Here is a 23,508-nt window from a genome sequence, read left to right on the forward strand (position 1 = left end):
ACCTTGATCAGTGATGTAAGAGGGGAAAGCTGGGAACCTATGCAATTGAAGGCTCTGTAGCAGTGGTTCTCAATCTGTGGGTCTCAGCGGTTGGGAGTCACATGACCCTTTTACAGGGGTTGCCTAAGAGCAGCCTGCATATCAGATATTTACAATTCATGACAGTTAAATTAGTTCTGAAGTAGCAATGGAAACCGTTTTATGGCTGGGGTCACCACACCATGAGGAACTGTATTAAAGGGCTGCAGTATTAGAAAGGTTGGGAACTGCTGCTCTGTAGGATTCTGAGACAGGAAGGGCCAGACCTGGAAACTCAGATTGCTGAGCCTCCGTGGCTGATAGAAGCCTGGTAAGGCCCCTCTTGCTAGAGCAGGTCCCCAGCAAGGCTGTCGGTATTGAGCAGGTGGTGAGGCTGTAGGGCTAGTTCACAGGGTATGATATTGAGAGGTGGAATTGTCTCTGAGGCTGGACCAGCCATCCTAGGGTCTAGAGTCTGCTACCAGGCAGCCCTGGGGTGTTTCTGGTTACTGCTTCCTCACAGCTGGGGCCTCCTGGACGTACAGAACTCCTTGGCTGACCCAATCTGCACCCGTGTGGATGAGGCCTTTCTCCAGTGGTTGGCAACTCAAAAATGGAAGGTAACTGGAATCCCAGCTGTTATTTGTGCTGTGACCTAGGCAAGCTTTCCTGATTCCCAGAGACACAGGTGCTGCCTCTGTCCAAGAGCCACAAAGCTGGCCGTCCCCAGAAAGCTGGCTCTGGTCTTGTGTCTCCAGGGCACTTGCCACTAGTGATGTCATTATGACCAGACAGAGCCTGCTTTCAGCACTTTGGCCATCATGCTCTAGAGATGTGAGTCACCTCTGTGCCACCTCTTGGCTGCTGCTCTTTCTGAGGACCCAAGTGGCCAGGCCTGGATAGTTCTGCCCTCCCCCACTGGCCCCACTCCTGGAGGACTCTTCAGAAACCAGGCTGACTTTCTGCTCTAGAAGCACATGTTCCACTGGGGCCTTGGCTGAGCTATCTTTGTGGGGTGCTGGTGTCCCAGCATCCAAGTTGCCTCTCTGAAGGCACCCCTCATTCCCAACTGCTGTACACTTCCTGATAACATCTGCTTAGCTACTTCTCATGTATTCTCACCAGAATGGTGGTGTCCCCTGTGATACCCCAGGACTTGGCTTGGCAGAGCATGTCCTTTTCAGGTCCATACGCTCGGAGTTCAGGTCCTACAGATGTCTAAAGAGCTGTGCTCACTCATCCCCAAGTCAGCACAGCATAGGGAGCCTAGAAAATGTTTTCCAAGTGGGGGTCCTTCCTTAGTCACCAAAGGAGAGCCCCAGGAATAGTATGCCTTCCAGCCTGGCTTATGCCTGGCTGAGCCTGAACTGAGAGAGGGGGCATCAGGTAGACCCCATGCTTCATGGTGGCTCCTCAGGGACCGGGGGGTGTTGGCATTTGCCCAGACATAGGGCCTGGGCCCTGGGCCTCCATTTTCCTTGCTTGCGCATCCTCAGATGCTAAGCACAGCTCTCTTGGCTGTAAGTGGGAGCTTTCTTTGTGCTTGTGTGTGGTTAGGTTGTGACAGTGATTAAACCTCCAGCAACTTGGCCTCAGCATTTGGCACGGGTGGTAGTTATGACACCCATGGCTAGGGCAGGGCCCCTGAAGTGTGTGAAGGTTTCCTTCCTCCGGCAAGACTGCAGCCGGGCACAAACCACTCCTGGTCTCCTTCCACCAAGGTGTAGCCTATAGGCACCTTGAAGGCCCAGGTCCTGGGGGCATCCCTGGATTCCAGCAAGCCCGCTCTGGACATAGAACTCTTTACGGATGCAATGCTTTCCTACCTCATCCCGTTAGTGCTAAATCTCACCCTGGCTCTCTAGAAACAGCACCATCCCTGGGTACTGCTCAGAGGCATGGGGAGACTGGTGGGCCATGGTAGCAGCATCTTGCTCCCTACTCCTGGGGGAGCAGCTAAACCAGGGTATCAACAGACAAACTTGTATCGCCCCTTGGGTCTTACCTATCTTTGTGTGTACTTCCCATCTGCAGGCCCAGTGGCTGAGACGCATCTTCAAGCTCCTATTCCTCATCTTGGGCCTCTGGTCGAGACTTTCTCCAGGAAGCCCTCTCTGATTATCCCTTCCTGACCTTTGATAGCCCAGCAGGGCTGCAAAGCCTGGTCCTGAGAGGGTAGGGTTCTAGCCTTGCTGTGCTTGGCACTTCCTAAGTATGAAGAGTAAGCGAAACACTAGCCTTCCCCGTGGTTTTTTACCAGCTGGAAACACACAGTCCTGAATTCGTAAGTGACCTGCACCCCACTCCTGACATCAGAGCACAGGGTGGGAAAAGTAGCCTAGAGGTGAATAATGATGGAGCTCAGAGAGATGGTTCCTGTGCCCAGGCTTCAGGATTTCTCTGCTGGCCCCCTGCTCTACCTGGCTTCCCTTACTAGCACTCCAGTGGGCCTGGAGCCTGCTGCTGGAGCCAGGGAGGCTTCTAAGAGCTTCAGCAGCATCCATCACAGCCCCAGGCTTCCTGCCCAGAGTTTGACAGCCCTTGGGGGCTCCCAAGCCAAGCCAGGAAGGCAGCAGATCTCCCTCGCCAGCCCCCAGGCTACTTGGTCAGACAAAGAGCTCACTTCATATGTGGACAATGGCCCTCACGAGATGGTTGATGTGGGAGCCAGGCCTGTGTGGTGTGGGAGCAAAGGCATAAAGCCCAGGTCTCAGGGCAGGCCCTGGGAGTTACAGTGAGCTAGCTGCATGGCAGGCCAAGCTGGCATCAGGCCCAGGGCCTCTAACCCGGCCCACCCTGCAGTGTCTACTTCAGGACCTTGGGGACTCATTCACCCTTTAGAGGGGCAGGAAGCAGCATGTGTCCAGGCTGCAGGCGCCTTGATGCTGCTGATGAAGCGGAGGCGGAGCCATCTGCACACTTCCTGAAGCCCTTGCCTCTAGTCCGAGAGCACACATACAAGTGCCTGGAGCCAGGCAGAGGGAGCAGGGAGCTTGCTCTCCATCCTGCAACCAGTGTGAGCGGTGCACAATGGACCCCAGGCGGTCCTTCCAGGCCTGGCCCCTGCAAGGGGCACCATAGGGTAACATGAGGTCCCTGTACCACTAATGGCACAATCTCCATATTCCTCACCACCTCTAAGGACAAGGGACAACAGGAAAGATAGCCACTTCATCTTGCCTGTCCAGGTAGGAGGGAGCCAGTCCCTCTTCCCATACATTGGTCAACAGAGGACATGGAGTCAGCTGTTGTGGACACTGCCCTGTGCTCCTCTCTACTCCACCTCATCACCTGTACACACACACACACACACACACACACACACACACACACACCACAGTTCACACATTTAGGACGGCAGCAGCTCTCACCAACAGCAGCTCAAGAGGGGTGATATGTGGGACAGATTCTGCACAGGATAAGGAGAAACAGTGGGTCTTGGGAAGTGCCTTGCAACAATGCTTGACAGGCTTGGAACTTCAAGACCCAGCTGGGTATCGGGGCTCACACCTTTAATCTCAACGTGGGCAGTCTGCACTGCAGCGGCTTGAGCTGCTGGCCCTGAAGGCCCCAGAGTCACTCGGCACTTAGAGTCCACACAGCCAGGATGAACTGTGTTCGCCCAGGCGCTGGAGTGGCCTGCCCAACCTGCCCCCACTCCCGCAGACTTCCCAGTGACCTCCTATGGAAGCTCACCCCACTCTGAGTGACAGAGCCTGCTCCTCCTCCTCCTGGCTCAGGACAAGGAGCCAGGGCCTGCATTCTTCAATCCCCTGGGGCTGCAGCTGCTGGTCCATGTGTGTTCTGATCATTCTCGTTCCTGCCTTTCCCCTGGGCGTCGTTGTGTGATTTCCTGCCTGTCCTTGTTTATTCTTCCTGGGAAGGTTTCAGGAAGCAGCCGGGCAGTCTCAGCAGGGCGTTTGTCTTGGCTCAGGAGCTGAACCCACAAACCAGGGGCAATTCCACTGAGATGGGCAGGGGGCTGACTTAGCCACTGCCGACTCACCACTATGGTGAGGCGATCTGTCCCCATCTGCTGAGCAGCCCTCCATGACACAGGACATTGTGCTCTCCACGCCAGGCTTACACTATGTGACCAGAAAGTCTTTGCCCTTTCTAGACCCTCGGAGTGTCATTATCTATGAGAACAGCTGGGGTTTTTTTCTACCTTCCCACAAGGACTCATCAAGCCACCAGCATGAGCTCTCCAAGGCCAGCTCTGTGCCTACAATAGCCCAGCATTGACACCAGTGGGTCTTTAGGATGGCTCTGCCTCGTGGTCTCCATAGGAGCTGAGTCTGGATGATCTAGCCTAGTGACTGCCCCAAGTCGTCTGCATAACGAGGAAAGGTGACCAAGTAGGTGTAGGTATCCAGCCCAAGGCTTCCCTGAGTGCAAGTGGGGCCTGGCTCTGTAAGCCTGGCCACTTTCTGGACAACTGGAGCATGCTGAGCTTGCCAAGCCACTAATGTGGTGACAGCCAGTGCCAACAGGCTTTGCAGTAGTGGAGACTCAGTAGCTTAGAGCGATGGAAGCTTGGTGCCATCCTGGGTGAACAGATGGAGACACTGCTGCTCCTGCCATAGCCCTCCTCCAGCCTCCACTGTGACAGACAATTCTGTGCCCTTCCCTCCTGTGTGGAGGGTCTGAAGGGCCTGCTCCATGCTCCCATGATAACCACTGCTTCATCATGACACGAGGGGGGCTGGGCTCAGGTTTGCCTTGGGGCTGTTACACAGCAGGCTCTGCTCTGACTAGTGGGAACAGCCTTTTCTGGCCCAACACCCTCATTTCACTGCTGCCCGCAGGAGTCTGAAGGAAGATGCCACTTGATGTAACAGGCCCACTGCCAGCTCAACCCCTGTAACAACTACTCTGCAGAGAGTAGCCTGAGGTTAGTGTCAGACCCCGGCACTCATCCTAGGGGCTCTGCCCAGTCCTCGGTGGAGTGGGAGTAGCTACACATCATGGGAGACAACATTCTATCCCACCTTCTCAGCCAAAACAATACCCTCTGACATACTGACCACTTAAATAGTGAGCAAAAATGGCGGAAAGACAGAAGACTGTACCGCTCGGGTAGCCAACCCCCGCTTCAGTTTTAAAAGGGACAGAGGGGACCAGTTCTAGGTCCCTCTAAGGTTCCTTAGCACAACGGAGAACCCAGGCTTTTGGACTGAGTCAAGGGGCTGTGAGGGCCACACTTCCTGTGCCCCAGCACTGCCCTATCTAATCCTGAGAGACAGGACTGTTATTCTAGCTGCCTTGCCTTCAGCCCAGGTGAGCAGTCAGTCCTGCTGCCCCCATAAGGCTCTGCTTCAGATTTCCTTGTCTTCCTTTTAGGGCATATTGACTTTCTGTCCTGGACTCATCCGTCTGTCAAGCTCTGGTCCTGCATGCTGAGTGAGGGTGTGGGGCAGGGACGGTTGGCTCCTGCTCCTGCTCCGGTGCTGTCCCCCCAGTACAAATCCTTGCAGCTCCTGGCCTCTGACGGCAGCTCGTAAGGCTAGCCCACACTGAAGGGCTGCTCTCAACATGGCTCCTCTGAAAATGACTGACATTGAGGGCCCTGAGATCACAATGTAAACCATTCCAACAATGGGAAATGGGACCACAGGGGGCTATTTAGCCAAATGCTGAATCACCAAGTTCTGGTGCAAGCTGTGGATGTCACACCACATCCTGGGACTTTTACAGTCCTGGGGAGCAAGATCATCTTCTTTTCTTTTCTTTTCTCTCTCTCTTTTTCTTTTTTTTTTTTAAATCAGGGCATCATGGAGATGTGCAAGTCTGGCCACTGGAGTCCTTAGAGATACTATGAACATCCAGCATTCAGGCCTCCCGTGGCGCACCACAGACATGAAGCTTTTACAACCCCCAGATCACAGAAGGGCTGGCTGGCTGGCTGGCTGCAGCCAGCTCCCTGGCCCATCAGAAGGGTGTGGGTGCTTGGGACCAGAGCTGGCAGAGCCTGCCCTAGAGTGACCTCTGTAGTAGGATGGGAAGCTACCCTGCCAGTTGGGGTACAAGGAAAGCACAGGGCTAAAGCCCAGCTTGTAGCCAGCATGCTACTGGGCTGCGGCCAGCCAGCCAGCCCTTCTACTGGGTTTGCGTTCTGGGTGCCGTGGGCCCCAGTGTGTTGGTGAGATGTGTGGGGTCCCCCTACCCGGAGGTCTGGACTGTCACAGAGCCAGCTGCTTCTCTGAGAGGAGGTGTGGGCAGGGATGCAGGCTTTGGGTAGCACAATACCTTGAGTTAGCACCACAAGTTTCCACCTTTAGCCCTCACGGGTCCTCATGTAGAAGGAAGCCGGGGTCTGGATGGCCAGGGCAGGCCACTTTACGTCTCTGGGCCTGTGACCACCCAACTACCTAACCCCGCTGCTTATAGGCAAAGACGGAAGAGGCCAATGCTTCAGTGGGACATCTATACCTGGGGTGGTGGGAGACAGACGGGGCAAGCTGTCCCATGGCCAGATGGACCTGGCTGCAGCAAACAGACTTTTAGGTAATGTCCAGTAGCCATGTGTCCTAGAGGGTCTGGCCTGGGGGGGTGATTGGCACCCAAAAGCTGTATTTAGGACGTACACAGGGTGGGCTCAAAGTGAGAACCCAGCAGAGCGATACATAGTCCTAAGTGCTCCCCTTTAGTCTGAGGTACTTAGACAAGGCAGCCTCCGTGGTGCTATACTAGGTGAGGCAGGTTGAAATAGCCAGTGCCAGAATTGCAGCTCAATACTGTGGGTACCTGACCCCACAACTCAACACTGTGGGCTGGGGAGGAAGGTAGATTCATTGGGTAGCAATGACTAGCTGTTGAACTAGAACCAGGAGGACCTGAAGGTCCCAGAAGGAAGGCTATAAAGCTGGTGTCATTGTTTCCTTTACAGAGAACTGCCATGCAGTGAGATGCCACAGGGTAGGAGTTCATGACTCAAGGTTGTGGCCTCTGAGTGAGGTTAGAGCTTCCTCTGGAGTTCAACCAGATGCCACTATCCAAAGCTGGCCTGTCCTGTCCTCACGTGGACTCTGTTTTGGGATAAGGCAGGGGACGTGTTGATGTTCCGATGACCAGTGTGGGTGGAGGGATGTGTATAGAGATGTGATTGGATCAGACATGGGGTCACGAGGGGTTGAACTTCCAGATCCAGCCCTCTTCCTGGCTGGTGGTCAGCCCTGTTGTGTTCTTAGGGTGCTCTGGGGACGTCACATCACCTGGAATCTAACTGGCCAAGCATGTGGAACAGACGCAGACTTTAGGATCTGCGGGTGTCTGTCAGTTGGAGTATGTCCCCCCCCCCCAGGTCCTCAGCAGGCTCTCCTGCCCTCACCTGGCTTCATAGTGCTCATGACAGTTCTGCAGCTTCTCAGCACTGCTTCATAGATGGCCTTCTGGTCCTCTGTGAACTTGCCATTGGCAGGGAAGGAGCAGGTGATGTCAGAAGCGAAGCAATAGTACTCGCCGCCCATGTCGAACAGGCTGTGGGGACAGGGCATTGTGAGGCAGGGGCGGGGGAGGGCAGATGTTCAGAGGTGCCAATCCCCAAACCCCCTTCATGCTCTCTGCTGGGGACTGGCTTCAGCAGGGAGCTGAGGTCACTGACGTAGAATGTTCCTTTCCAGAAGGGAGCGGTGTAAGGAGCTAGACCCAGCGGTGCAGGCCATTCCCCTCGGTGACTTGAGAGGTAGAGGCAGGAGGACTGAAACTTTTAAGACTGAGCTGGGGATAATGGCTCACGACTTTAATCCCAGCACCCAGGAGGCAGAAGCAGGCAGATCCCCAAGTTCACAGCCAGCCTAGTCTACAGAGCAAGTTCTAGGCAGGGGGTGGGGGAAACAACTTCAAGATCAGCCTGGGCTATAGAGTGAGTTTGTGAGACCCTCCCCCCCAATCTCAGGAAAAAGTAGAAAGAACACGGGAGATGCTACTTAGTAGATTGTGCTAGCCTAGCACATGTGAGATCCTAGGCTCAGCCTCCAGAACCACAGAAGGAAAGAAAGATGGGAAGAGGAGGGCGAGGGAAAGGGTAAGGCAGCACTGGCTCAGCCTGTCCATGGAGAGCTAAGGAAGAAGCGTAGCCTTAGCAGCCTTAGCTATGGGGACCCATTCAGAGGAGCAGGATGACGCGCAGAGAGATGGCTAGGTCTGCAAATCCACACATGCCAACTGCTTTCCATATGAGCTTGTCTAGAGACTCTCAAGGTGGGCACCTTGGTTGTGCCCAGGGTACAGTTGCCCTATTTGTCACACAGCTTGGGAAGAACCACAAGTGGTTGGTGCCTCTGGCTCCGCTCTACTGCCTGCTTCCCCTGCTCAGGTAGGACACACATCTCACCAGCACCGAGAGAGGGGCACGGAATAGCCCCCTAGTTAGCAGTGCTTTCCTGGGGCGTGGATAGAGGGTGCTTCCCCACGATCCCCAGGTTGGTGGCTGTGCAGGCTGAGATGACAGATCTTGCAGGAGAGGAAGAGGAGGCTCAGAGGCCCTGAGAGCCATTGGAGGCTGGACAATGGTGGAAAACAGCCAGGCCTGCTGGGTGAGGACAATGGAGAGACCACTCTGAATACCATGCGACAGCTCCTGGTACAGCAGAGCTCACCTAACAGGCCAAGGGGCTCAGCACTGTGGACACAGAATCCTGCTCAGTGCAGCATCTGGGACAAAAGAAGGCCTCTGGGTCCAGGCCTGGCTTTCAGGACATGGATCAGTGTCCCTTGGCAAGGGTCACCTCAGAATGCCAGAGTGACCAAGGGAAAAGGGTGTACACACAGGGTGTCCCTTCCCAACCCATTCTTCTTTAGTGCTCGCAGGAGGCTCATGACATTAGTCCCAATGAAACTGGCCCAGTCTTCCTGCATCGGTGGAAGCCAGCTCTGCTCGGTGTGGTGATGCTGGTGCTGATGGCTCTACCCATCGGTAGCCACACACATGCTGGCCAGGCTGAGCCCAGACATATCTGGCTTCCTTTATGGGAGCCTCTCACCCAAATTCCACTCTAACAGCAACCACAGCATTCCAGAAGCTGCCTGTGCGCTAGCATAGAGAGACAGGGCAAGGGCACAGGGCGGGCCCCTTGCCCTGGATGTAGAGCATGGATTCTACCCCCACGGCTTGCCAGACGGCATGCCTGCTGCATATTTAAAGCTCAATATGCTTGGACACCATACTGGACTCCAAAGTCCTCAACGAGGCACTTTTTAATCTCCCGACTCTTCTGGTTGCAAAACACCATAAACAGGGTCAACAGTACGAAAGGCGACACATAGATATCTCAGGTGACTCCAGGGGAGCCATCCCCCCTCACCCCCCCCCCCCACAGCATGACTTTAACGTTGGCGTGGGTCAAAGTCTCTAGGGTGGACCCTGTACAGTGTAGATTCAAGGGACCTGGGCCTCACTTCAGGAGGGCCCACCCAACAAGAGGGCCAAGAAACATGAGGCACTGGAGACACACCCAGGCATCTGCTTCCAGGGGTGCACTGTGGCCCTTAGGGCCAGAAACTGCCTGCAGCTTTACTCCTGTGGCAGGGTTTGTTCATCCTCAGAACAGGCACAGTGACGCCTCACACGGCAGCCTGTGAACACAGACCTAGCCAAGCCCTCAGTTGAGGAAGGTAAACATCTCGTTACCTTATGTTGACTTGGCCAGTCAGCCTTTGGGACCTCATTTTCCCCATCTTTGATGTGGGGGACATTAAGGGCTCTTGGGGCAGAGCGGGTGGCAGAGATACATGGTTTCCCAGCCTCATGTTGCTGGAGGAACGAACACTTTCATGTGGGCCTTCTGGAGTCAGTAAGGAAGACGATGCTTCACGGTTTGATGGATTCAGTGCATCTGAGAATAAACGGCCCGAGTGGCCAGGACAGGGCCAGGCACGTGGGGACACTCATTCCTGGGAGGCGCCACAGAAAGGGTGACCTGCAATCGCCTCTGGGGAAGGAGAGTCTACCGGTGCTGGTCTAAAGGAAAAACAGAAATGAGCTATTTTTAAAAACCAGGAAGCTGACAAGATGACACGAAATGCTAGAGTCATCTAGAATGGGACAAACAAGATTCTCTGGGGCACGGCAGACTGAACCGAGCTCCCCAAACCCTCCGTAGAACAGAGGTAAGATGGCTGGGGTCTGATGTCTTCAGCAAGCCAGGTTTCTCCTCCAGCTTCTAAAGACTTCAGTTTTTGTTTTTTTTTTTTTTTTGTTTGTTTGTTAAATTTATCCACTTTCTGGAGAAGGAAGTGCATACCCAGCCAGCCAGCTCCGTCCTGCCCGGCGACGCTTGGGCACGGGCTTGAGTCTATTTTTGTGTTCTCAGTTCCCCATATTTTCTGCCTTTTTTTTTTTCTGTTGTTGTTTATTGTTTTAAAATCCTCCCTCAGTGCTTTTCCATGCATAAGTGATTCCAATTCAGGCCATTTGGAACCCAGGGAAGAAAGCCATCACTTTTATAAATCACCCCCTTCCAGTGTTCCCTCTCTGTGCCCGCCCTGTTCATGTAGAACTATGATAGAGAATTCGGTCACTCTTGGCTCAGTGGCGAATGTGAGATTTCCCCTTCCTGGCTGTGTAGGGACACCCACCAGGGACACCTCCATCACTAGTCGAGTGGATCTGTGATAATCTGAGACATCTGGGAGATGACATGTCTTCAAGCAATGTGCTGGCGTCTCTTCCCCCACATGTGTGTGGCTGTGGTTCTGGCTAGAATGAGCGGTCCTGTCTTCTGCTGGCTTTTCATGGGGCAGCTCCAGGCCTGGGCTACCTGCCACCAGTGGCCCACCCAGACCCTGTTCAGGTCCTTCTTAACTCCCTTAGGCCCTGTGCACGGACCAGCCAGCCCACAGGCAGAAGGGCTCCAAGGGAAACTCGGCAATGTTTATACAAGGGCCACTTTGTACTCGGCTTGTAGCTTTATTTTAATCTTAGTGTACAGCACACACTCAGCTGCTTCTCACCCAAGACTTGACATCTTACATGCACGTGTGTTAAGCACGCTTGCTTTGTGCAGACTCCCTAGTCTGCATCCCAGGCTGGAGGGAGAGAGGTGGGGTTCTGAACAGCATAAAATAAATGCTCATCTGCCCAGTCCTCAGCAGGGGATAGAAAGGAAGGTGACTGGTCACTTTGTCTCTGCAGCAGTGCATGTGCCCCAGGCTGGCCACAGTGGACACCTGCCTCTGCAGTTCACAGGTCATCTGCCCACCCAAGTTCCCCTCCAGGCCTCTGTGTATGGCAGCCCTCAGAGATGGTCAGCAGCAGCAGCAGCGCCATCCCTCCAGTATCCTCCTCGGTCACAGGTGGACCCATGGAGGGAACCTCTTCCTATAGAGCCCCTGGGCCAGATACTCCTCAGGGACTAGGTAGGCAGGGATGTTCCTTCATGCCATATCCCTGTCTCCCAATCTCCAGTATAGACTCTAATGAGAATAGTCCCATGCTGGGGTCCTCCCATGTCTGCAGAGAACCGGTGCCCTCTAAGATGTCACAGAGACGCAGAGCCAAGTCCCGAGGAGAGCACCATACTGTGGCCTAGACCAGAGGCAGGCACTCAGCTGCTGCCTGCCTCAGTGCCTCAGTGCTGTGGGCCTGGGCACCAGGGCAGTAGCTGCAGTGGGGGGAGGGGGGAGGGGAGAAGGGGAAGGAGGAGGAGCAGTCATTATCACGCAAATAGCACATGCTTCATTTCACTTTTTTGGGTGACCAGTGTCTTGTGATGTCTGTGAGCACTGTCTAGACTAGCGCTTTTTAAACCATGGGTTGTGACGTCAATGGAGTGGGTGAGGCCACAGAACAGTGACAAAAGTAAGCAGAAGGGACAGAAAGCATGTGAGAAGGGCCTCCGCTTATGGCCAGAAGGCATATTTGCAAATATGAGCCCTCGTCTGAAGGCTAACGGTCTTCTGGGATGGGACACTGAAGGCCTCCGCCAACTCATCTAGACAGTCAGGTCCTTGTGTTTGCAGAACTCTCTCACCCAAAGTTCAAAGATTTTTATCTTCCCCTAGGAAAGCTCTGGGAGGGGCCCCCTAGTGGTCACCATGCATCCCTTTGGAAATAAGGCTGGGGATGGGATTGGAGTGGATGTTATCCTCTAACGTCTACTGGAATACTAGGCACAGAGAAGGCTTGGATTCCCCCCCACCACGCCCCTTTACTCCAGGCCTTCTGCAGCAGGGGAAGAGCCCCGGGCACAGATTCACTCTGCCTGGGGCCACAGTTGGCAGCCTGACACACAGCTAGAATGGGCACAATCATCCAAGACTCTGCTCATGAGATGCAGGGTCTTGCTGAAGCCCTTGGTATCTGTGGCCTGGGGCTGAGAACTGGTATGCCTGTGATGGCAAGAGCTTCACCAGACAGCCTGGATGACACTCTGGTTCCAGCTGTGACCCAGACGGAGCGACAGGGGTACAGTTCTGGGTGCCCTTAAGTACTAACTTGATGAAACTACCCTCATTTCTCTGGGTTTTGGTGACCTCAGGTACCATTGCCAGAGGCTACAGCAGGGATGGATGAGGGGTGGGGAAGGTGTGTGCTAACATGCTGCTAAGTGCAGGGCTAGGACAGACCTGTCCCTTGGTGGACTATAGGCTCACCTCCCACACCCCAGGTCGGCACAACGAACCACAACCCAGAAGACCTGGCCAAGTCCTGAGGCTACACTGCCCTCTTCTGGCCAGCGCTGGAAAGCGCTGTACGCCATCAGCCAGAGCACATGTGCCTTAACAGATTTAGAGATGGGGCATGGTACCTCTTATTCTATAGGGTAGCAGGAGCCCCCACTGAGGAGACATCATCTGCCATTTTGGGTGAGCCTGCACGGGAGTCAGGAGAAGCAGGTGGGAGTCTTGCACAAGAGCTAGTCACCCTGGGATGCCCTGCTTCCTGGTGGGTTTAAGCACAGATGGTACTTTTCCTGTTGGCCAAGATGCAGCTTTTGCCTGTGGGCTTAGGTACCCCATACTCTGAGCTAGCTGTGGAGGGCTCCTAGGGGTATCGGAGGACCACTCCTTACCCAGAACTAGTGGCCATGGTTCCTTCCCGGCTTCTCTAGGCCAGATGTGTTCGCACCCACTTCCCTGGAGCTAGATGCAATGTGGAACATCTTCTGTGGCCTCCCATGCAGGAAGGGCCTCCTGTGATCTTGTCAGCACCATCGTTTATATGAACAAGCTGCAAGCAGCAACCCACCAACCAACAAGACTGCCACACTAGGCAAGCCCTGTCTGCTCGCCTTGAAAAAGAGAACAATGCAATCGATGCTTCCTGTAGGACGGTGACCTGACCAGCGGGTTCAGGGGGAGCTCCAGGGACACAGCTGGAAGGTACTCTGGGAGCCAACAGGAAAACCCTGAGAGGCTTGACAGCAGCCACAGGCCATGTACAGGCCCCATGGCACTGAGCTGACTCTCCACGCCTTCCCTGGGATCCACACAGGGCAGCTGGGTATGAAGACCGGCCTAGAGAAACAGGAAGGGACCCGGGAGCCATTGGCTGGGATGTGGGATGGCCTGGAGCTCTTGGCTGACAAACTTGATCTGCAGCACAGACCAGCCTGGGCAGCACCTAGACCTCACGTGTGACGAATGTGGCCCACAGCTAAATGGCCTCGGCTGACTCTCAGCTCCACCTAAGGTTTACATGAGCAGGCACAGTAGTGTGTGCCTATAATCCGGGTACTTGGGAGGCCATGGCGGGGTGGGGGTGTGTGTGGGTGCTGCTATAGCTTAAGGCCAGCCTGGGCTACAGTGTGAGACCCTAGTTAAACTGTTAAAAAAAAATGTTCAAATAAAGTAGGCCTGATTTGTGTTCTGCCCTGGCGCAGGGCTGGAAAATGCACTTCAGAGACATAGCAGGAAGAAGCCTTGTCTGTCTGGTTTTGCAGTTCTGCCTCAGTTTTCATGACTCTGACCCCTCGGAGTCAGGTGCTCTAGGACCACCATAGACAGACAAAACCTGAGGTGGGAGGGAGGAGCTTCTGTGGGTATATGCTGAGAAATGTGGGTGCACTCAACTCCTGGAATGAGAGAGAGTGAAGGGGCTGTCTCATGGCTCTGAACCAGCTCTGACTCCCCAAAGAGCCCCATTACTGTTAACGTAGCTTTCTCGTCAAAGGTTAGGTAGAACCCAGAGCCCATCCCTGTGCTTGATGCCTGGAATACATGCTCTGTCCCAGAGGGTACCCAGCTTTGGGACAGCCTGCAGGTTAGACACATATTCTGGTCTCCTACCTTATGATGAAGTATCATGGCTTTATGTTAGAAGAACAGTGTGATTTATTATTTACCAAACACGCTAGGTGCTTAGCAGATCAATTTCAATAAAACAATGGATTATAAATGCCGCCGGCAATCTGGCAGTGGCAGTAATCAACAAAACATGTTCTAAATGCTGCATAATAAATTGACTATAATAAACTCATAATGATTCCACTGGCTACATTTCAAAGTTAGCACTAGAAAAACAAAATCACCAATTTGGATTTGGCATGAGCGTCCCTGGGTTTCCTCAGATCACTCCTGTCCACAGCTGTATCAGGAGAGGCAGGTGCCACACGCTGTCCTTGAGGGCTGAGACCACAGCAGCTAGACTATGTGGAGGCCCAAGGTATGAAGGCCCTACCTGGGCCCTGCCCATCTCCGGGGTTCACAGAAATGCAGTAGGGCTGGCCTTCTTACAGAGCAAGAACCCCCTTTTGGACAGATAAAGTAGGTGAAGTAGCTGCTTCCTTTGGGGTATGCTGAACTCAAGAAGAGTCAGATTCAGGGCCAATGTGGGCTCTAACCATAGCTCCCCCAGGATGGCAGGGACATCAGCTTTTGCCCCAGGACTGAGTTCTAGCCAGCACAGGCCAGCTCCTTGGAGGCTGAGGCAGGAGGACTGATACTTAAGTCCTGCCTGAAAGACTTAGTAAGACTGTCCCAAAATAACAAGTGAGAAGAGGGCTGGCAGTAGGTACGGCTCAACGCTAAAGTCTTTGCCAAACATGCTTATGGCCCCAGGTACTAGGGAGAGCCATGAGGCCTGGGTGAGGGGTAGAAGGAGGTCAGAGAAGGGGAAGCTTGGGGCAATCACAGAGCCTGAAGAGACCAGGTAGCCTCTCTGGTTGCCTCTGGCTCCACCATGGTTACGAGGGAGGGCCTAGTTGTCTCTTCTTGTCAACGCTGAACCAAATCGGAGGCACCCAAGCCTATCCCCAGTCCCTATGACACCATGCATGAGCCCAGTACCCTGCTGTATCTCAGCCACTCCAGCCCCAGCCGGCACCCGACGGGGCTGCCTCTTCTCACAGCTCTCAGGCCCACGGAGGCCCACTATTCCAAGGCTCTGTGCAGACACTAGGCAAGCCAGGGAGACTCACACTGACTGAGGTCCTGTTATGCTCATGGAGGGGATGTGGTGACGATGACTGACAGTCCTAAAAGCTGCTGTCTAGGGTTCCTCTAGTCTCCTCTCTTCCTAGCTTCCACTTGGCTTATCGGCCTGGGCCCCAGGAAGAAGTCTTTATCATATACCCTTTTCTGTCATTATCGTGGGGAGTCCTGACTTGTGTATGTTATCTCCGCTCACAGATAGGTAAACTGAGGCAGAGAGAGAAAAGGTTTTCCTTACAGGAAGCTGAGTGGCTTGAACTAGAATGTCTTACTTAGTTGCTGAGCCTTGTGGGCAGACTAGCCAGTCCCGTGCCAGCTTGGACCCTGGGATTGGGTACTTGTCTCGTATTTGGTATTCACTCCTCAAAGCCTGGAGTCTTTCTCTGCAGCTGGTTATCTGTCTGTCCATGCATGGTAGACATGGGCTCCCATGACCTGCAGCAGGGCCAAAGCCACAAAGTGAGCAGCCATCACAGGACCCCAAGGTAGCAAATGGCTGAGAAAGAAACCGATGGTCCAGCCGGGCACTCCCAGCCAACCCAAGAGTAGGCTGTGCCACTGCCAAGGAGCCCAAACAACATCTAAGGGCCAGCCAGGTAGGGTGGTTCATGCCTGTAATCCCAGCACTGGGAGGTAGAGGCAGGAGGACTGCTAAGATCTTGGCCAACTCTAGCTAGACCTTCTATTGACAAAACAGAACACAGACATTTAAGAACCAGGCAGGACAGGAGTCCTTCTGGTCAGCTGATGCTCATATCACATCGGACGGCTAAGGCAAGAAGGCTGTAAGGCTTGTGAGCAAGCTCCAGACTTCAAGGTGGCCCTTAGCACCCCGACGTGGCTTGAGCCAGCCCTGGCCAGTGTCTGGTGGGGATCACGGAGTGACCATTAGGAACGGCTGTATCAGTGAGTAGACCCAGGACAGCTGTCCAGTATGCTCTGCCCACATCTGCCCTGTGCGGCCAGGTGAGGAGCTGAGGGTACGTACGGCAGAGCCGAAGCAATGGCTGCATGTGATGAGGAGCCTGGTGGTCAGGGATAACAGGCGTTAGGATCGTTAGGATGGGGAGCACCGAATACAGGGAACTTAATGGTTGGAAAGAACAGCCTGGAAGAAGCTGGGGAATAGTTTAAAAAAAAAAAAAAGCCCCTCACCCCTTCACAACTCCACAGGAAACTACTTGAAATCTTGTTGGCACTCTGCCTCATGATGTTTATTTATAGGATGCAGGTCTTAGGCCTGGAGAAGTTAGCATTCAGGCTGACCTCTATAGCAGAGAAGTCTGGGCTGAACGTAGGCACAGGCTTTGCTGTAGCTAACCCTCTTGGGACGGGGGCCCAGAGGCCTCTGGCTGACCCAGATGTGGAACATCTACCTTTGTCCTGCACAGCGCACAGTGGGGTGATGGCAGCTCAGCCTCACTTACCAAATATCTCCATCCTTGATTGTCCGGTCATTGGGGGCCCCGGCATGCCCGTAGTGTAGCACGGCCGCGTTCTCACCGCTGTAAAGAGCCACAGAGGGTGGTTAAGAGCTCGCGTCACCCAGCGGGCCCTGGAGGCTGGACTAGGCCCATAGCCAGGAGTAGAGGAACATGGTGTCCTTGCCTGACAGAGCTGGGAGCAGCTCCCTGAGTCTGACAGCTGCCTCCTGGGCTGAGGGTGTAGGCAGCACATGCATAGATCAGAGGCTCATGTATCTCGAGAAGGGCTAAAGGCAGGGGCTTTTCACAGGAAGGGCACTGGCAGTCTCTGGAACATCTTGGTCCTACCCAGGGCCACTGGCTCCTTGTTCCCTGTTCCATGCAGCTACCCTAATGAGCTACCCTTTAGGAAGGACTTACAAGTCTGTCTGGGGTGGGGGAGAGGCCCACCTGGGTATAATATTTATGACTCCATTCGGGAGTCTCAGGAATCATAAAAGTAGAAATAATGATTTTTCTCTCTAGCCACCAGAGAAGCACATTTCCGAGGATTGAGTTGCTCGGATGTATTATTCATGTACAAGGATGCTCACTCGCATCAGCAAGAGCGCCTACCTCTGTCCAGGCTGCACAGGGACCAGGCTGGAAGGACAGAGCCTGGGAGGCTAGCTTGGGTCAGTCCAGACACAAGAGGCCACCCGTGCCTAGGACGAGAGATGGCTCAGGCTGACAAGCAAGCTGTGTTTTTACAGATACAGTCGCACCTGCAACCAGCCACTCATGGAGGGATGCAAGCCCCGAGACCACAGCAATGCAGTCAAAGCCAATGGCTGTCCCTCCGGCCACAGTTAGTTCTAGAACATATCCTGTGTGCAGATGACTGCTTCAGTGTGCCACAGAGACACCCACACAGAGCCCAACATCTACCTCCATGCACACACTCCTACAAAAGGACTCGACACTACAGTCTCTCTCCTAGCCCAGCTCCATCCATGTTTTACCCCAACTACACACAGCAACCCACCCATGTGCTGCATGCTACCTGTAGGCTACCCTGGTTGTCTTATGCTACGGTGCACATATGTGATGGAGCATGGAGTGCCAGGGGTGGAGGGCACTGTTGGGGCACAGGAGTGAGCAAGTACCCCTGAGCTAGGGGGTTGAAGGAAGGAGTGCTTCCACTGCATATCCTCTTCCCACGAGCACTGGGCCCAAGACTTACCTGCAGCAGATACAGGTGTAAGAGGTGTGGCGCATGCCTCCCTTAGAGTAACAGTAGTGCTGGAACAGGCTGTGGAGAGAGACACATACATGGCGGGGATGTTACTGGAGTCTATACAGCCTTGCTCTTTGAATGCAGATCCTCTACATGGATCTGCCTCCAGCCCCCAGCAGGCTGGCGTTCCCCCATGAGTGTGAGCACAGGGCCAGCCCTGGGGCACTAATCCTTGCTGGGGGAACTGGCCAGCTCCGGTGTCTGGACTCCTGGCCAAGCAGAACACTGGAGCTTGGCCCTTGGGAGACACGCTGGGATGAGGGACACACTTCTCTCCCTGTGAATCTGATTGGAGAAAGTGCTGTGCAGATGGGATGTCTGGGCTGGCGGGAGTGGACGAGGCAGGGCAATCTCCAGGGAGGTGAGGTCTCAGGGGTAGGTTCCTGCTTGAGAAAGCAATGAGCCAGCTGGGCTTCGGGAAACACTCACACCTTAAACACGTAAGTGCGACAGCAGAGGCTGGAAGGATAGATAGGCCTGACCCCAGTGCCAAGGGATGCCTTTGGGACAGTGGGCTATCATTATAGTTTGCATAGTGACAAGGAGGACGCCAAGAAGTGGTCCGACCTCCTATAAGGCTCAGCAACGAGAACACGTGTGTCAGGGGAGGAATGGTGAGCTGCCTCCTCACACTGGGCCCCCCAGGGCAGACTCTGGAGGCTGTCCAGATGAGAATGGACCAGACCTGTCCTATCAGAAGGCTGAACTCTTAGTGGGCATGGTGGTATACACCTGTAATCCCAGCTCCTGAGACACTGAAGCAGGAGCATTGCTGAGTTCAAACTAAGCTTGGGGTACACGTCAAAATCTTGTCTTCAAAAATACAAAACCAACCGAACAAGAACAAACACAAGCGTTAGGGCTGGAGAGAAGGCTCAGACTGAGCAACAAGCTGTTTTTCACAGTGGACCTGGCATCCACATGAGAAGCCTCAAAACTGTCCGAAACTTCAGCTTCAGGAGACAGACACCTTCATCTGACCTCCAAGGGCAACGGGCATGCACATGGTACACATACACACACAGAGGCAGGCAAAATCCTCATATACACATGTAAAAATAAAAACCACCCTCCCCTACCCCCTTGACAATTCCTCACTGGAACACTCTAGACCAGGCTGGCCTTGAACTCACGGAGATCTCCCTGCCTCCACCTCCTGAGTGTTGAGACTAAAGACGGTCTGTTTTTTTTTTTTTTTTTTTTTTTTTTTTTAAAAAAAGAAAGTTGAATCCTAGGGAGGCTGCACTGCCCAGAACTTCTGAATGTCCCACCCCCAGGCCCTACCCCTACCAAGTGCCTGGACCTCAGCCTTAGGACACAACATGTCCCGCCTCTGCAGAACCTAGCTGGTAAGGGGATGGTGGTGGAGAGCTGCCTTCACTCCATCCCACAGGCGCCAGCAAATTCTCCCTGCTGGTTCCTGACTCAACCCCGTCTTATCCCGCCTGCTGCCTGCTGTCACCTGCCAAGTACTAAAGGCAGCCCATGGGCGTGCTGAGAGGCAGCCCTGCCTGCCCTGCATTTTCTAGGCTGTTTTGGAAAGTGACTATGTGGAGGAGTTTAATCTTCGAGGCACCGAGGCACCGTAAACACAAATTATGTATAATTGTTATGATTGGGTATTAAGTACTTGTTATGCAGAAAGGGTTCCACTGGATCCGACCGGCTTTCAGGCTTGCCTTGAAAAACCTCCGAGGATGTTTTTACCTCGAGGGTGTCTTACAAATGAAATGTTCCCTCAACACAAAGGATTTGAGGAGCTGTGGGAAAGGTGGGAAGACACTCACTCCTTTCCTTAGCTGGTCCTGTAGTCACAATGGGAGCATATAGGCCACGAACAGTCAGACCTTAGCAGAGGCTCATCCCTAGGACTCTACCTGCCCCGGGCATTTGGCCTCCCGGTACGAATCCCTGACAGGCAGCCTCAGAAATAGGCTCTTTGTACGGCAAGCCTCAAAGGCACCCATGAAACTTCAGTACCCCCCCCCCCGCTTTTGGAGACTGGTCCTTTCATCAGGGGGCCACATGGCCATGTTCACAGGGGTAGAGACAGGCGACCGATACATGACCACAGGTGCTACTGGGATTGATTGTTTGGCTTCAGAAAGGAGAGGCAGAGGGACAGCCATGCCTCTGGCATACATGTATACATGGCAAACGTATTTCACCGGACGGAGCCTGGGGCCTAATCTCAGCAGACAACCAGCCTTCCTTGTATCCTTGCCTTCTGTGGAATTAAAAAAAAAACCAACCAACCAAACAAACAAAAAGCAACACCCAGTGCAAGGCATGGTTTATAGTAGTGTCTAACAGAAAGGTAAGGAAGACCCAGTTTCCAACGGTAAGCCTCAGCCCAACGCTGGCCATCTTCCCAGCCACACGTATGACTCCACATTCCCACAAATGGGAGATCCAGGGAGGAGAAGAATCACCCCCATGCAGAACATCCACCCTAAAGCGAGTCTGCCCTTCTTCACACTGGACAGTGACATGTTTTGTTCTAAATGACTGTCTGGACCCCTGGGGGCTAGCTGCTGCTGGTATTTTGGGAGGCCATGGAACCTTTGGGACATGGGGCCTGCTGGTGTGATATAGGCTAGCTGGGAGTGGGCCCGAGGTAACCCACCCTACTCTGAATCCAATTCTCCACCTGCTGATCCTCCGAGATGAGAGGATGCCTCCCGAGGCCACAGCCGCCCCCACACTGTGAACCAAAATCTAGCCTTCCTCCCTTAGGCTGCTTCTGTCTGCTACTCTGTCACAGCCGAGGGAAAAGCAGCCGACACAAGATCCAGCCCTTCGACATGTGAGGCTTCACTTCTTGGTGCTTGGACTTTTTTTTTTCCTGATAGAACAAGGACACATGGATGGCCTGGACCGTGGTGTGTAAAGGTGCCCACGTTCTAAGGAAGGTGAGGGTGTGGCAGGCCCTGGTGAGGTGATGCTGTGCTTACGATTTGTAAGGAATAAGTACCGAGGAGCAAATGCTTGGAACTGAGCCACAGTTGCCACATGGGAAATGCAAAGCTCCAGGCAGGCTGGTCTGAGCTCAGCAGGCAGAGCTGGGATGAGCAAGCAAGCAGGGGCCAAGGGGCAGAGCAGCCTGACCTCTATATCATATGCCAGGACACTCCAGAAAAGTCTCTCTGCAGCTTCATGGGAGATAGGTCAGCTGGAAGGCAGAGAAAGGTCTAGCTAACTGAGCAATAGAAAGGCCAACTTACTCAGTGGCCCAAGCCCGTGGTCACAATTTGCCATAGGCTGCCAGCTGCCCCTACAGAAGAGCAGTATGTGAATCGTTGGAGAGTTGCTGCCAGAAACCTTCTGGCCTCCCACACAGATGCGGCATGAAACGCCAACACTCAGCCGTTCAGGCCAGGCAGTCAGCCTGGGGACCTGGAAGCCACAGCTGAAGTACACGTGGGCACACCAGAGTCAGAGGCTAAGATCTGAGAGGTTGTCCACACATGCAGCTGGGCCTGCAGGTGACACACACACAAAAGCAAGGCATGGAGTGACCAGACAATGGGGCGAGCAGCCGGAATGCCTGCTGGGCTATGCGAGGCACACGTATCTCAGGATTCGAATGCAGGCTCTTTTGCCCCGTTTTCCCTGTTCAAATGGGAATGACATTCAGGGTTTAGAAACCCCCAAGCAGGATATAAACAAAATACTCAAGCCTCTGATGTAGATACTGGAGTTGTTAGCAGGGCACAAGAATCCAAACTGCACAGCCTCAAGACGGCCAGCCAAGGACTACAGGTGCAGACACGGCACAGGTCTTATATATACATCTGTCACCCTCAGGCACCCAGCACATCACACTTCACACTCACACACCACACATATGCACAGTACGGACTTCTATACACACCCACATACATGCCACACACAGCATTCATACATATCACATAAGCCACAGACAAACCACAGTTCAGTTCTCACATATGCACACCACGCACAAGTCACACATATACAGTCACTGGCTCATGACACACACACACACACCCACCACACATTCTATGCACGTTCTACTGTAGATACCATGAGAGTACGTGGCGCAGGCCATATACGCACCTGTGATGTTCACACACAATAAATATATATTAAACCCACCGCTATGAGCTCACAGACCTATCATGCCCTATGGTTATGAACTCATGCCCCTCGCCCCACATTAGACTCACAGTCCCATCACGTTCCACCCCCACTACCATGAACCCACACACTCATCATACACCCCTACAACCATTGTGGATTAACACACTCGCCACACTCTGTACCCACTATAAACTCACACACCCAAGATGACCAATGCGTACAACAATTTCACACAGGTTGAGACCTTCCCCGACCCAAAGAATTCTAAAAAAAAAAAAAAAAAAAAAAAAAAGGCCCAAGACCTTAAACACATAGGGTATAATATCTAAAAGGACAGCATAGAGCATATGCCTTTAATCCAAGTACTTGGGAGGTAGAGGCAGGTAGATTTCTCTAAGTTCCAGGCCAGCCTGGTCTTCCAAGCAAACCCTAGGGCAGCCAGGACTGTTACACAGTCTGGGAAAAAAACCCAAATGGACAGAATAGAAAGAATTGGAAATAACCAGTCTCCCCACTAGAGGATGACAGCACAGTAGTTCTGGGAAAGCTTTTTTCCCCCCTGTAAATCTGTGATTTGCAAACAACACAGGGATGGTGCTAGATTCTACTGCTAATCCTGTTTCCTCTGGCTCTCCTGGAAGCATGGTGAATAGGGCACTGTGGCGTTTGAATGGGAATGTCCCCCACAGGCGATTTGACTGCTTCCTCATCAGGGAATGGTACTGTTTGAGAAGGATTAGGAGGTGTGGCCTTGGAGGAAGTGTGCTGCTGGTGATGGTGGTGGGCTTTGAGGTTCCAAAAGCCCAACCCAGGCCCAGACGCTCACTCTGCCAACAGATCAGGATGTAGCTCTCAGCTCTAGCGCCTGCCTTCGCACCACCATGCTCCCCATGACAACAGACTAAATCTCTGGAACAGCAAGCAAGCCCTAATTAAATGCTTTCTCTTAGGAGAGCTGCTTTGGTTGTGGTGTCTCTTCACAACAGTAGGACAGTGACTAAGACAGGCATCCTGACTAAGCACTAGGGTGCCAACCAAGGAACTTTCTGAAGGCAAAGGGGCTGCCAATGTCCCAGCTACCCACCTGTCCCTACTGCCTGCCCACCCCTAGTACCTAGGCTCCTGAGGCTCTTGTCTGCTTGGCTGTTCCTCCAAATACCCTTGCCATAATTTCCCCCAAGCTAGCCTCAGATAAGAATTGCAGTGTATCCAGGAATAAATGAGAACCTAAGGTAACCTGGGAGAATCTGTGCAGTGAATAACAAGGTGGATGGAGTCGCTGCAGTGACAGAATGGACTCAGGGCCATTTGTCAGTG

General features: G+C 53.5%; 1 protein-coding gene across 1 annotated transcript in view; it reads right to left on the reverse strand.

Moving 5' to 3' along the window:
* PEPD (peptidase D) overlaps positions 1-23,508 on the reverse strand; it is a 131,059-nt gene that overhangs the window by 4,889 nt on the left and 102,662 nt on the right. The window contains exons 10-12 of the mRNA XM_080909157.1: positions 18,037-18,105; positions 16,818-16,895; positions 7,349-7,497 (exon numbers count right to left, since the gene is read on the reverse strand). Of these exons, the coding sequence (XP_080765283.1) occupies positions 7,349-7,497; positions 16,818-16,895; positions 18,037-18,105 (296 nt within the window). The remainder of the gene's footprint in view (positions 1-7,348; positions 7,498-16,817; positions 16,896-18,036; positions 18,106-23,508) is intronic.

This window comes from Micromys minutus, assembly GCF_963924665.1.
Source record: "Micromys minutus genome assembly, chromosome: 32".
NCBI lineage: Eukaryota > Metazoa > Chordata > Mammalia > Rodentia > Muridae > Micromys > Micromys minutus.